At 38.8% G+C, this 12,105-nt stretch overlaps 1 protein-coding gene across 2 annotated transcripts; it reads left to right on the forward strand.

Annotated features, from left to right (window-relative positions):
• The first annotated feature begins 362 nt into the window (after positions 1-362).
• tbxtb (T-box transcription factor Tb) lies at positions 363-5,049 on the forward strand. Of its 2 annotated transcripts, none has more exons than XM_084735678.1 (8): positions 363-928; positions 1,247-1,511; positions 1,640-1,774; positions 1,973-2,034; positions 3,218-3,276; positions 3,385-3,561; positions 3,894-4,026; positions 4,617-5,049. In XM_084735678.1, the coding sequence occupies exons 1-8, from the start codon at positions 720-722 to the stop codon at positions 4,885-4,887; spliced, it is 1,311 nt and encodes a 436-aa protein (XP_084591804.1). In that variant the 5' UTR covers positions 363-719; the 3' UTR covers positions 4,888-5,049. The 2 variants fall into 2 exon arrangements, with proteins under 2 accessions (XP_084591804.1, XP_084591803.1); XM_084735677.1 differs by having other exon boundaries at positions 369-928; positions 3,215-3,276.
• The last annotated feature ends 7,056 nt before the right edge of the window (positions 5,050-12,105 follow it).

Raw genomic sequence — 12,105 nt, forward strand, 5'->3', positions numbered from 1 at the left:
AATCAGTTGCTCTGTTTTTCTAAATTTTTTGAGATAATATATGTAAAAACAATTGGCTCAGTTTCTCTGAATTTCTGAGATAATTTTTCATGTAACAAGAAAAAAGATAAAAACTCTGCGTGAAAAATCCTCTCATAATTTCAGAAAAACAGCACAAACAGCGTCCATACCCTTGAGTGTAAGTTTTACAAATATATTTTTTGTCATTCAAGATTCCAAGTTTCTTGAAAATGTCCTAAATTGACTTAAGCTTACAATATTCTTCATAAAAAGCAGAGTAAAACAGAAATGAGTAGAAAAGTGGTCCTCCTGGGACTGAAGACCCACCGTGGTCAGTCAGTCTACGGTGGTTTGGTTTCTGCAGGTGTGGCTTTGATCTAAGTGTCAGTATTTACAGGTTGATGTAATAAAGTAGGTTAAACTGCTTTATTCGAAACGCTGTCATCCTGTGGACCTCAATGATCGGGCCGCTCTCAGCCAATCGGTGTCAAGCCCGCAAAGATCAAAGAGGAGATGAGCCAACCACCTCTGCTCCGCACACCCATCCCGACATGGAGCCTCTCTGCGGCCTATATATCTGGGAGACTATCCATGACGTCCTGGGGTGACTGCTTGTCTTTGAGGAGACACGAGAAGAGGACAGATTTTCTTAAGCTTTGTTTTTTTTTTTCAATAAGACCCGTGATTACAAATATTCAGCCCTGGAGCTGCTGGACAGGATGGCCTCAGGCGCCGGAGAGTGTCCCGGGAAGGCCGGCAGTCAGTACCGGGTGGACCACCTCCTCAGCGCGGTGGAGAGCGAGCTGCAGGCCGGCAGCGAGAAGGGCGACCCCACGGAGAGGGAACTTAAAGTGTCCCTGGACGAGAACGAGCTGTGGCAAAAATTTAAGGATCTTACAAATGAAATGATAGTTACAAAGAATGGCAGGTGAGTTTACAGCTGTATTATAACGTTTTATCTCATAATTTAGACTTTTTAATCCTATATTTTTGACTTTTTATCGCACAATTGTGACTTTTATCTTACAGTGTCCACCTTATCTCATAACTGACTTTTTAAAAAATAATGAAAAATCATAATTAAAAGAAATTATATAAAGAATGGCAGGTGAGCATAGATAGATAGATAGATAGATAGATAGATAGATAGATAGATAGATAGATAGAAAAATGAAAATGCATAACTTTTAAATATTAACGTAAATATTTTCACTATTCTTCTTTTTTTTTTTTTTTTTTTATCAAGGCGCATGTTTCCCGTGCTGAAAGTGAACGTGTCTGGGTTGGATCCAAACGCCATGTACTCTTTTCTCCTGGACTTCGTATCTGCGGACAACCACAGGTGGAAATATGTGAACGGGGAGTGGGTCCCTGGTGGCAAACCTGAGCCTCAGACTCCCAGCTGTGTGTACATCCATCCGGACTCTCCAAACTTCGGGGCGCACTGGATGAAAGCTCCCGTCTCCTTCAGTAAAGTAAAACTCACCAATAAACTCAACGGAGGAGGTCAGGTACGGAGATGAGAGAGGATCTTTAGTTTTTCTTCAGTGTTCTTCTCCTAATTACGTGCTTTGATTTCAAAGTAAAAATATGTCAGAATTTTAACTCAGGTGTATAAAATGACAATGTTGCTTTTCAGATAATGTTAAATTCTTTACACAAATATGAGCCACGCATCCATATCGTGCGGGTCGGAGGCCCGAGGAGGATGATCACCAGCCACTCTTTCCCGGAGACACAGTTCATTGCAGTAACAGCATACCAGAACGAAGAGGTGGGTAATATTTAAAAAATGAAAATATGATTAATATTAGTAAAGATAACTGAACAATAATGTGTCTTTTACGCGCGTAAAATGTGTGCGTAAATTACGCACAGAAATTACGCACAACTCTACTTTTTCTGGTATGATTTTTATTGTTTGCAAATCACAATACTAATTATTTTGTTGTTATTTGTGGTTGGATTTTAGATAACTGCTCTTAAAATAAAGTACAACCCCTTTGCCAAGGCCTTCCTAGATGCAAAGGAGAGGTAAGAATACATATTGTTTTCACAAGAACATTTAAAGAAGTTCATATTTTTTTCTCAGCCAAGGATAGAAAATATACAGGCAACCCCCCTCATGTAGGCCTGTGTCCTCTGGAATAGATTGGCATTTGTCCTTTGTACTTTTCCATATTTCCAAAATCATCCCCCAAAGAAATTTCTTTATGCCCAGAGATCTGTATTCTTAGTATTATTCCGGAGCATTTGTCCTGAGAACTCATGAAACTAAGGTAATTAATCTTTGTCTGACAGAAGCGAGATGTCTCACTGCAAGGAATTTGAAAAGTGTTTATCATCCATCTGTAAACCTTTGGATTAAGGAGTTCTCTTCTTGCATAGCAATTGAAAGACTGACATATGCAATCAAACAAAAAAGCCATTTTTTTCATACAATATGGGGTTCATTTCTTACATTTTTGAACTCATAACCTGATAATCTAATTTCTTAAATTTCATAATTATTTTATGAGACTGTACCCCTTTTGCCTTTTTTATTTCCTTTTTACTTACATTGAATTATTAGATTTATTTATTTTCTCAGTTGATATGCAGCATGTTTGCTACTCGGACAACAGCGCTACAGTCATAGTGTTCTGCTTTGAAATTTGTATTCTGGGCTGGAATAACATGTTAATTAAAGTTCAAATTAATGCCAAATATTCACTGAATGATTAAGTGTCTGTTTTTAAGTTGTAAGAACTTATTAATAATCTTGTTGAAGGAGTTCATAACAGTTCAGTTGAGCAAAATGTTAATGGCATCAGGCAGGCAGTGAGACAGGCAGCTACATAACTCATCATACATAAGTCCAGAGTGTGTATTTTTTAGGATGACAGGCTTAGCATTACATTGACAGACAAATGGCAATAAAAAAAACAGCTGATCAACTTACAGTGTAGAACTCATCATTGTTTGCTATTCAGTCATTTTACAATGTTTTACAATGTCTTGCACTCCTGCAGTGTCCATGCAGCCTGCCTGACCTTCCTCAACTCTGGGGAGAAGGGGGCAGGCGGAAACTAGTCACTTCAACCATTGACTGTATATTAAACAGGATTTCAACCTATATAACATATTGTCTGTGGCTCCAAGTCACTATTTTGACTGTTGTGCCTATTTTTGCATGTGCAACTGCGGTATTTTATCAACTGTTTAATTTTTTCAGAAGTGATAACAAAGACATGAAAGAAGACACCAGTGAAAACCAGCAGTCGACTTATTCTCAATGTAAGTGTTATATTACGTTGTTCACTTATTCGTCTGATGTCACTCTTTACTAAAAGCTTTCTGTTGATTATTTGGTTTCATCATGTCTCTTCTCCTCTGTGGAGCCAGTAGGTGGTTGGTTTATTCCAGGCACCAGTTCTCTCTGCCCTCCTGCCAGCCCTCACAGCCAGTTTGGGAGTCCCATCTCCCTGTCGCCGTCCCACGGCTGTGAGCGCTACTCCACCCTGAGGAACCACCGCTCAGCCCCCTACACCAGCCCGTATGCCCATCGGACCAGCTCACCCAGTGAGTGTCCTCCTCCTCCTCCTCCTCCTCCACCTTTACACCTTCATCTATCCATGAGTTAGACCACTTCCTGCCCGGCTATTAACAAGAAACTCAAACAAATGTTGCTGAGTGCAGGATGTTTTGCATTCCTCTGGCTTTTGTGTGAGTGGAGCCACAGAGCTGTAAATGGTCGGGCTTCAGACGAGGAATGTATGGAGAGAATATTCACACCTTTAACTGTCATATCAGAGAGCGAGGAAGCCCTGAATCACACTTATAAAACAACAGATTTAAATGTTAAATGATTTGATTTCTCCTGTGTAACTCCGGTGCTTCTGTTTGTGTTGTAGTCAGTTACTCCGATAACTCGTCAGCCTGTCTGTCGATGCTCTCGAGCCACGAGAACTGGTCCAGTCTACAGATGCCAACACACTCCAGCATGATGCCCGTGGCCCACAATTCAACCTCTGGTACCAACTCCAGGTTTGTGTTCTTCCTCATTATTTATTTCTACTGCATCAGCTCTTGAGCCGCAACAATTAGTCAACTGAAAGAAAATTAGTTGCCAAGTTAAGGTTCAATATTGATGATTTTATTTCACTTAACATGCCGGGCAATTGGATCAAAAATTGACTCGCCCAAAGTCGATTTTTAGTTCCCCCTGTTCAAATTGTTTTATTTATTAGTGGTTAACAAATAACAAACACTAAAGTTCTCAAAGTCCAAGGTGATGTCTTCAAATGTCTTGTTTTGTCAGTCCAAAACCCCAAAATATTCAGTTTAATATGATAATAATTCAAGAAAAGCAGGAATTCTCCGTATTTGAGAGGCTGAAAAAACATTTTCTGCCATTTTTGCATTAAAAAAAATTACATGTCATTTTACTTGCTCTGTTCAAGTGAGCAATCATTTTTGTTGAGCCCTGCAAGTATTTTGATTCTCTATCAATTGTTTCAGTCAAACATTTGCTCATCAATAAGTCATCAATACACCTCACAAACTCAACACACTTAAAAAAAGAACTTTTGCATGAGTATCACTTCTAAAACCTCCCTCTCCACGTCTCTGTGCAGTCAGTACACCAGCCTGTGGTCTGTGAGTAACTCACCCCTGACTCCCGTGTCCCAGAATGGGGGGATAAACAACGGCCTGAGCTCCCAGTTCCTCCGAGGGTCCGGCAGCCACTACCCCAGTCTGTCTCATTCAGTCACGGCGCCCTCCTCTGGCTCTCCCATGTATGACAGCAGCACAGCCACAGACCTACACGACACAGCTCAGTATGACACCTCTCCACACGGGCGACTGTCTTCAGCCTGGACTCCTGTGACACCTCCGTCCCTCTGATGGAGGAGTCTCTTTTGAAAATGCTCCCAACAAGGTCTGTGGACACACCAAGTCAATCTAGAAAAATAAATGGCACTCTAGACCAGAGGAAAAAATGTTATCTTTGAATTTTGGGTGACCTGTCCCTTTAATCTGCTGTGACTTAAAGGAAGAATCAACCATAAATTAAATCTTCACAATCCCAGAATGTTTTATTTTATAAATGGTGCTAATAAGAAGCAACAGAGACTGAAATCTTAAACTAACCCTTTAATCTTTTGCTTTCGTTTCAATAAATTCTGATTTATTTATTTTTTTTAACTTAAACAAACAACTAAATTAACATGTTTATTTATCATTTTGGTTGATTTTTCCTTTAAAGTCATTAAATGTTTTTGTTCAGCATAGCAGGAAAACATATATTTTAATATTGGTGAACCAAAATCCATTTTAACCTGCTTATATTAAGCATAACTCCATTATATTCACAGCAGTAAGCAAACAAAATGTACAGTTGCAAAAATGTTAAATGATTTTAAACATTGTTTATAGTGTAAATGAGAATGTAAATAAATGAAGGAGGCTTTTTGTACCACGAGGACGCTGTTTGACTTATTATGTTCCAGATTATTTTAAATGCAAATTGGATCTCATGGTGAGTCTTGCACGAGGTCGGGTACCTGAAGATGACCTGCAGAAACCTTCAGGTAAAAAATAATATTTATGTAAATTCACGGGTGAAAATGAACTAATTGCAGGTTGGCAGCAGGTAAGAACAATAATATATATAATATACAATACAATAATATGCTTTTTTCCCTTGGAGAAATCAGAAGTTAAAATGATTGTGCAGTATTTTTTAACATTAATACAGTAATATCAAGTCAGCCGACAGGATTTTATTATAAAAGGCTAAGACACAACCTTTGACCCCACATCCAGCCAAACAATGGGACATCACTGTCTGATCTGACAGCAATGAAGGCTACCTGCTGACTTAAACTGATGACATAAAGACAAAAATGACCACTAGAGGATCCCAAATGCTGGACAACACAACGCTTGTAAAGCAGGTTTTAAAAAACCTGTATATCAGTTGTTGTTAAGAGACATACTACACTCATTGTAAGGTTTACACTTCTATCTGGGTGTCGTTAGAACAGGTTTACATGCTTTAATGTTCAAAAAACACATTATTTTTCTCTTTGTGAGCACTGCTGCAGCACCCCTGTTCACCCTTTTGGCTCTGACCCAGTCTGTTCTGATTGGTCGGCTGTTATAACACCTAGCAGGCACCGCCTATCATGATTCACTGGCTATTCAGTCAGCAGGACGGTCACCTCGCTGTTGGTGGTGCTAAGCCCTTTGTGACATCATAAAGGGAAGCAAAACTGTCTGAAGCACATTTTCTGAAAGGTGGAAACAGAGTGGATGGTCTTTTCACATGTTTTGAGGATCTTTACACACATATTTTTGTAGAAAAACTAAGAAAAAGTGTCCAGAGTCATCCACTTTTGTTACGAGCGTCCTTGAAGCAGCTCCACTGTGACTCCACAACACAGAAGCAACACACATGATTTAATTCAGTGATAAATGGGACACAAGCAGCTCTCTGGCCCATTTATTTCATCCTTATATACACAGTGTCTCGCTGTGGACGGTCCTCCAGTGGGCTTTTTTTAAATTATTATCTACACGAGTGGTTCACAAAGTCAGGTCCACAGACCTCCAGCTTTAGATTAATGCAGGTCCCCTGCAACATAACGGACAGTTTGATTTGAGTGTTCATCCGCTCCTTGGGAGATAAAATTGGGTCAGTGGTCTAATTGCAATCTCGGCTGATCTTGATAAGATTTCAGTCATTTCTGGGTGTTAAGTCCAAAGCATCCCTCAAAATATTAAGGTCCCACCTCTTAAGTTTCTCTAAAACAGGTTAAAAAAAATATAAATAACCTCCTTCTTATGCTTGTTTCTTGGTTTTGTCTTTATGATGTTTGTGATCAAATGACTCCTCTAGCCATGAAGCTCCTGAACTTTAAACTAAAGTTAAGTTGATTTTTCCCAAAAGCAACACACTGTTCAGTGTTTTTACTTTTTCATTTCAATATAGACGGTATTCCCATTCTTGAGAAATGGAACAAATCATGTCCTATAAAAAAACTATATAAACAATATTAACACCAACACTCTAATTCCAATTCTTTGGTGAAAATGTATTCTTTAAAGATTTATACATAAAATATATCTAATTTATCAAATGTTTCGGTTTGCTTTAATTAATTAAATTTATGAACTTGATCTTTAAAAATGTTTCAAAAGCCTTTAAAATGTAAAACTAACAACAACTATTGATAACACATGTGCATATTTGGTGGTGTTATTATGTTTTAAAATTGATTTTTTTAATGAAAATGTTGACCCTTTAACACTGAATCCCATATTTCAGTCAACTCTGTCAGATTTTTACAAAAACATGATTTTATCAGGCACAAAAGGGGAAGCTACACTCTTCAAAATACGATTTAGTCCTAATTTTCTAGTGTTAAAATGACGTTACCCTCAAAATATGCAGTGAAAGTGTCATCTAACTCAGCTTATCCTTCTGCTCCTCCTCATTTTGGGAGAAGAATATCAGAGAAGGAGCATTTTTACACACATGGGTGAGGAATCACATCCCTGTACATCTGAGGGGGGCGGGGTTCTGGGGGTGGGGGTGGGTTTACTGTCGGGACTGTATAGACAGTGTTTGGATGTCAGGGTGAGAAACCCCAGAGATCGACACGCAGCTCCGGCCCTCTCACCCTGTTTCCATTCACACCTCCCTGACATGAAAGCAGTTTTATCCAAGAATATCAGTGACACAACTGATGTCGTACTCAGTTTAACCACCTGAGCTCTGAAGTTATTTAAATATCTTCACAGTAAAACGTTTTTGTTCTTTGTCTTTTTATCACTTTTGCTAACAGGACACTGCATTTATAATCTGCTTTTCAGTAAAGACAAATCACACTGAATGACTTATTCAAACCAAACATTTTCATTATTTAATATTTTCACTATATTGAAATAATGTTACTGATAGTTATCACATCTGTCCAGATTAAATTGACCGCCATATGTGGATGATTATTGTAAGCATTTTCTTTTTTAATTTCTCATGCAGATTACCATCAAATTCACATTTGTATATTTATTACAGTAGTGACAGGAATAAAGTCAGTACAGCCAACAATTAACAATAAATCTGCATAAAACTTATAGTTACACAGCAACTGCATGTAACAAATATATATATAGCTACACCGAAACTACATATTACACAATAACTATAGGACCTGCAGGCTGTAGTCTAAAACATTACCGATCGTACTTGACTTGAAACCTGAGAAAGTGGAGGGAAAAAACACATAAAAAGGTGCATTGTTTTACACATTTAAATTCCTTTACAGTTCAGACATTGGAAATGTAAACGTCCAGCCTCATGGCACTTCACTTTCTTCATATCTGGCCCATCTTAAACAAGTAATTTAATAGGTCTGATATGAGCAGCTGGTCACCGTCAGTGTTTTCCACTGTAACGTTTTTTTTCATACCTGTAATTCAATCATTCACTCATTTAATGTGAAGTTAATAAAATGTACGGACTACAGGATAAGGATAAGTAAGTTTAATAGTGTTTTAATTTGCCAAACTATTTGCTATTGATTAAGACTGCACTCTGTTCTATCACCCTTTCCATATGCTTTTCAGCTTTTCAGCACCATCCTGTCATAGTTCAAGCCCAAACATGCATTTTGTTAATTAGGTGAGAAAATGTATTAAGTGTTGTCAGTACTGCCATGACATGAAAATCACCTTAGGGCATGCTACAGTGTGTTTTTCATGTTTGACCTGTTATTGAACTGAAACGTTTGACACATATTCAAAGGCTCTCGTTTCTTGTCTACAGAAATCTGCAGCTGAGTGCAGATAAACTTTAACAAGGCTAATAAAAAGCTAAATCGTTGTCAGATGATAGCCAGTGGGTTATGAAATTGCATTTCAGCCAGTGTGTTCTGCTTCTTTTGCTCTCCACCTGCATAACCAAAGCCCGCTCAAACCTGATTAGTTTTATGGTGCTCGGACTATGAGCGAAACACAAATGAAAGCCAGAACGCTACCAAAATCCTGTCCTGTGCCTGCAGACTCTCCTTCATATGCAGATATCTGTTTATAGAGATTAGTCCCAACTGGTCATAAAACATAAAAGATCTATTGTCCTTTGAAATGTTGTGAAAACATTGTGTCAGTTTTAGAAAGAAAGGTTTATGCTTTTTGTTGTTTCTTGCAAGATTTTATTCACTTCCAATTGTGCAACATGAGACTTAGTTGTGAAATTGCAACCTTTGCTCCATCCATCCATCCATCTTCAACCACTTATACAAAATCGGGTCGTGGGGGTAACAGTTTGTTTCTAAAATTTGAAGCCAGTGTGGAGGATTTATGCTGCATTTGAGACAACGTCGGAAGTCGGAATTTCCCAGCTGATATTTCCAACTTCCGACATCAGAGCACCCCGGGTGCAAAATGCCAAAACCAAACAAAAAACATGGCTGACTGTTAAAAATTGATGACTTTTTTTTGGCAAGTGTAGACTCACCTGAACCCTCAGCAGTGAATCATCCTTGCAGAAACCACACAGAGGTGGAAAAACAACATGATCGGGTAACTTATCGGGTCATTATACATTTTATTTTACCATTCTCGATATCAGTAATAATAATAATGACCTATTGTGACATTGATTAACATGCAGAGCAGCATATACAATTACTGATTATTTAAAAAAGAAAACTCAGCATTAATTTGTGCAGAGTACAGCCTGCATAATGTGAATATTAAGACACAGAGTGACACAAAGAGCAGAGCAGTTGAGCTGAGAAAGTGTACAGAAAGGCTTTATGGCTGAAGTAAAGTGAGGCCAGTCAACAGGCACAAGAGCCCATTCAGCCCCGAAGATCAAGGTCAGTGTATAAGGACATCATGACATCCGCCCACGTGTACAAGCAGCAACCACAGACTGACAGGAGACATCTAATCCGCTAAATCAAATACACAACTGACTGCTTCGCTGATGTCTCACTGTCATCCCAGTGCATCAAATGCTCTCTGTCTTCATGGTTCATATCAATGCATATTATTGTGTGTGTCCAGTGACAGTTTGTTTGTGTACAGAGATATTTGGGGGCAGATCTGGTTATTTTAGTGCCAAGGGCAAACAGGCATAAAGCCCTGCACATCCCTTGTTCTCATGGGCTGTCCAAAGCAAGAATAATAACCATAACGAGAAAAATATTGTCTTAAAAGTAGTGTGGAGTCCACACCACAACCGTGGAGTTGCAGTCCTGACTCCATCCACTTAAGCTAGAATGATTTTTAAAACCACATTTTTATATTAAGAGTTAGAATTCTTGTTATTGTTCTTGGTGTGGACCCTTTTGCAGTCCTTGAATAAATAATAAGTCTTAAGAATAAACTTTTATTGAGCGTGGATTGCCGTGGATGAACTGATCCTTCCTAAGCCCCGCCCCTTTTTGCACTGTCCTCCACTAACAGTTGAGCAAACTTCATACATGTTGGAATCTTAGTGAACTTTGTCCTTTTCCTGTTTCATGTACTTTCAAAGAAAACACAATTTTGAAGATGGTTGGGCTTTTAATATTAGCTAACGTAACATGTGACTATACGTGGCTTTTCCAGGTCCGCCAGCAACATCTTTCAAGCATCGTCAAAATACATTTTTCTTTTCAACATAGACGAGCGTTGCACATGGCATATCTAAGTAAGAGAAACAGGAAAGGAGAAAGTTGGTTGAGGTTCTGAAAGGAGTTTCACAGCTTCAGGAAAAAAGCTGCTCTGTTGTCTGCTGTTATCAGAATGGACACTTCTGTATCTCTTGCCAGGTGTCAGCAGGATGAACAGGTTGTGGCTGGGCTGGATACTGTCTTTCAGTATCCTCCTGCTTCTTTTTTCCGGCCTGTCCTCTCCAGTTGATCGAAAGAGCAAGCAGCTTATTCTGACTAAAATATATTTATCTAGCGAAAAAGCAGACAAAAGTCTTTAGCATGAGTTTATGAGTGTTTCATGGGGCCCTTGCATAAGACTTGGGGCCTAAGGCAATGGCCGACCTTTACAATTGTAATTCCCCCGCAGAGATATTTAAGGCAGCTACAAGGAGTGTTCAACTGGTTATAACAGTCTCAATTTGCCTCAATATGACTTACTTACGCAAATGGGACCATCTGCAAGAAATTTGGCTATTTCTATCTAGTTATTCTTAATGCCTTTCTTCAGCCAAAGTTACAGTGAGTAGAGCGTAAGCCAGTTAAAAATAAGCAGGAGATAATTTTATTTTTGACACTGTATTTTATGGTTGCAATGGTGGAAATACTACTCCTTTTGTCAGGGGCCTCAAAAATCAACACAATATGAAAGTTCCTTGTACACTGAGTATTTATACATATTAGTGTGAAAAAAAATCAAGGTGGTGATAACACCAAAAAAGGGGATTACTTCCCTCAGTTGTGTGCAAATTCAGGACCATAAGCACTTAAAAATAAATAAATGTAGGATCTTAATGGCCACTGCTGTTAAGTATAATAGAATAAGTGCAGGAAAAAGCATCATCATCACATTGTGGAATGATATACAGTCATCCAGTCCTTGTGATGTGCTGTAAGAGCCAATTATATGTACTCTTCTTGATATAAGGAATAATATTTAAAGAAAGAATAGATAATGGGACATCTATCAAAAAAAAAAAAATCTAAAAAGCCACGAAGGCAGGGTATTTCTCTAAGCCTAATAATCCCATTATGATCCCAATGAAAAAAAAAGCTCTCTGTCAAAGCAGGGAGCATTGACGCAAGCATGTCTTGACGTCAGTAGCTGCAGTGAATGAGGGATGGGAGGGGGGAGAGCTGGAGAGAGAAAGAGGGAGGGAGGGGAAGGCGTGTTTGCCTTCAGAAAACACCACGAAATACCAGCGTCATTGGCACGAATGCAATTGTAGCTCTGTGCAAGAAAGACGCACAAAAAGCTGCTTTTTTCATTTAAACTGACATCCAAGTGACACATTTTGGAGGGAAACGGGATAGGTGCTGCGCTGGAAATCTAAACCAGATGTAGTAAATGGAACATGATCCCCTGACCCGAGAGTGTTCATAAATAAATCAGCATATGAGAGAATGAAGAGGAGGA

The sequence above is a fragment of the Lutjanus erythropterus genome, chromosome 14 (assembly GCF_056507025.1).
Source record: "Lutjanus erythropterus isolate fLutEry1 chromosome 14, fLutEry1.hap2, whole genome shotgun sequence".
In the NCBI taxonomy this organism is placed as follows: domain Eukaryota; kingdom Metazoa; phylum Chordata; class Actinopteri; order Lutjaniformes; family Lutjanidae; genus Lutjanus; species Lutjanus erythropterus.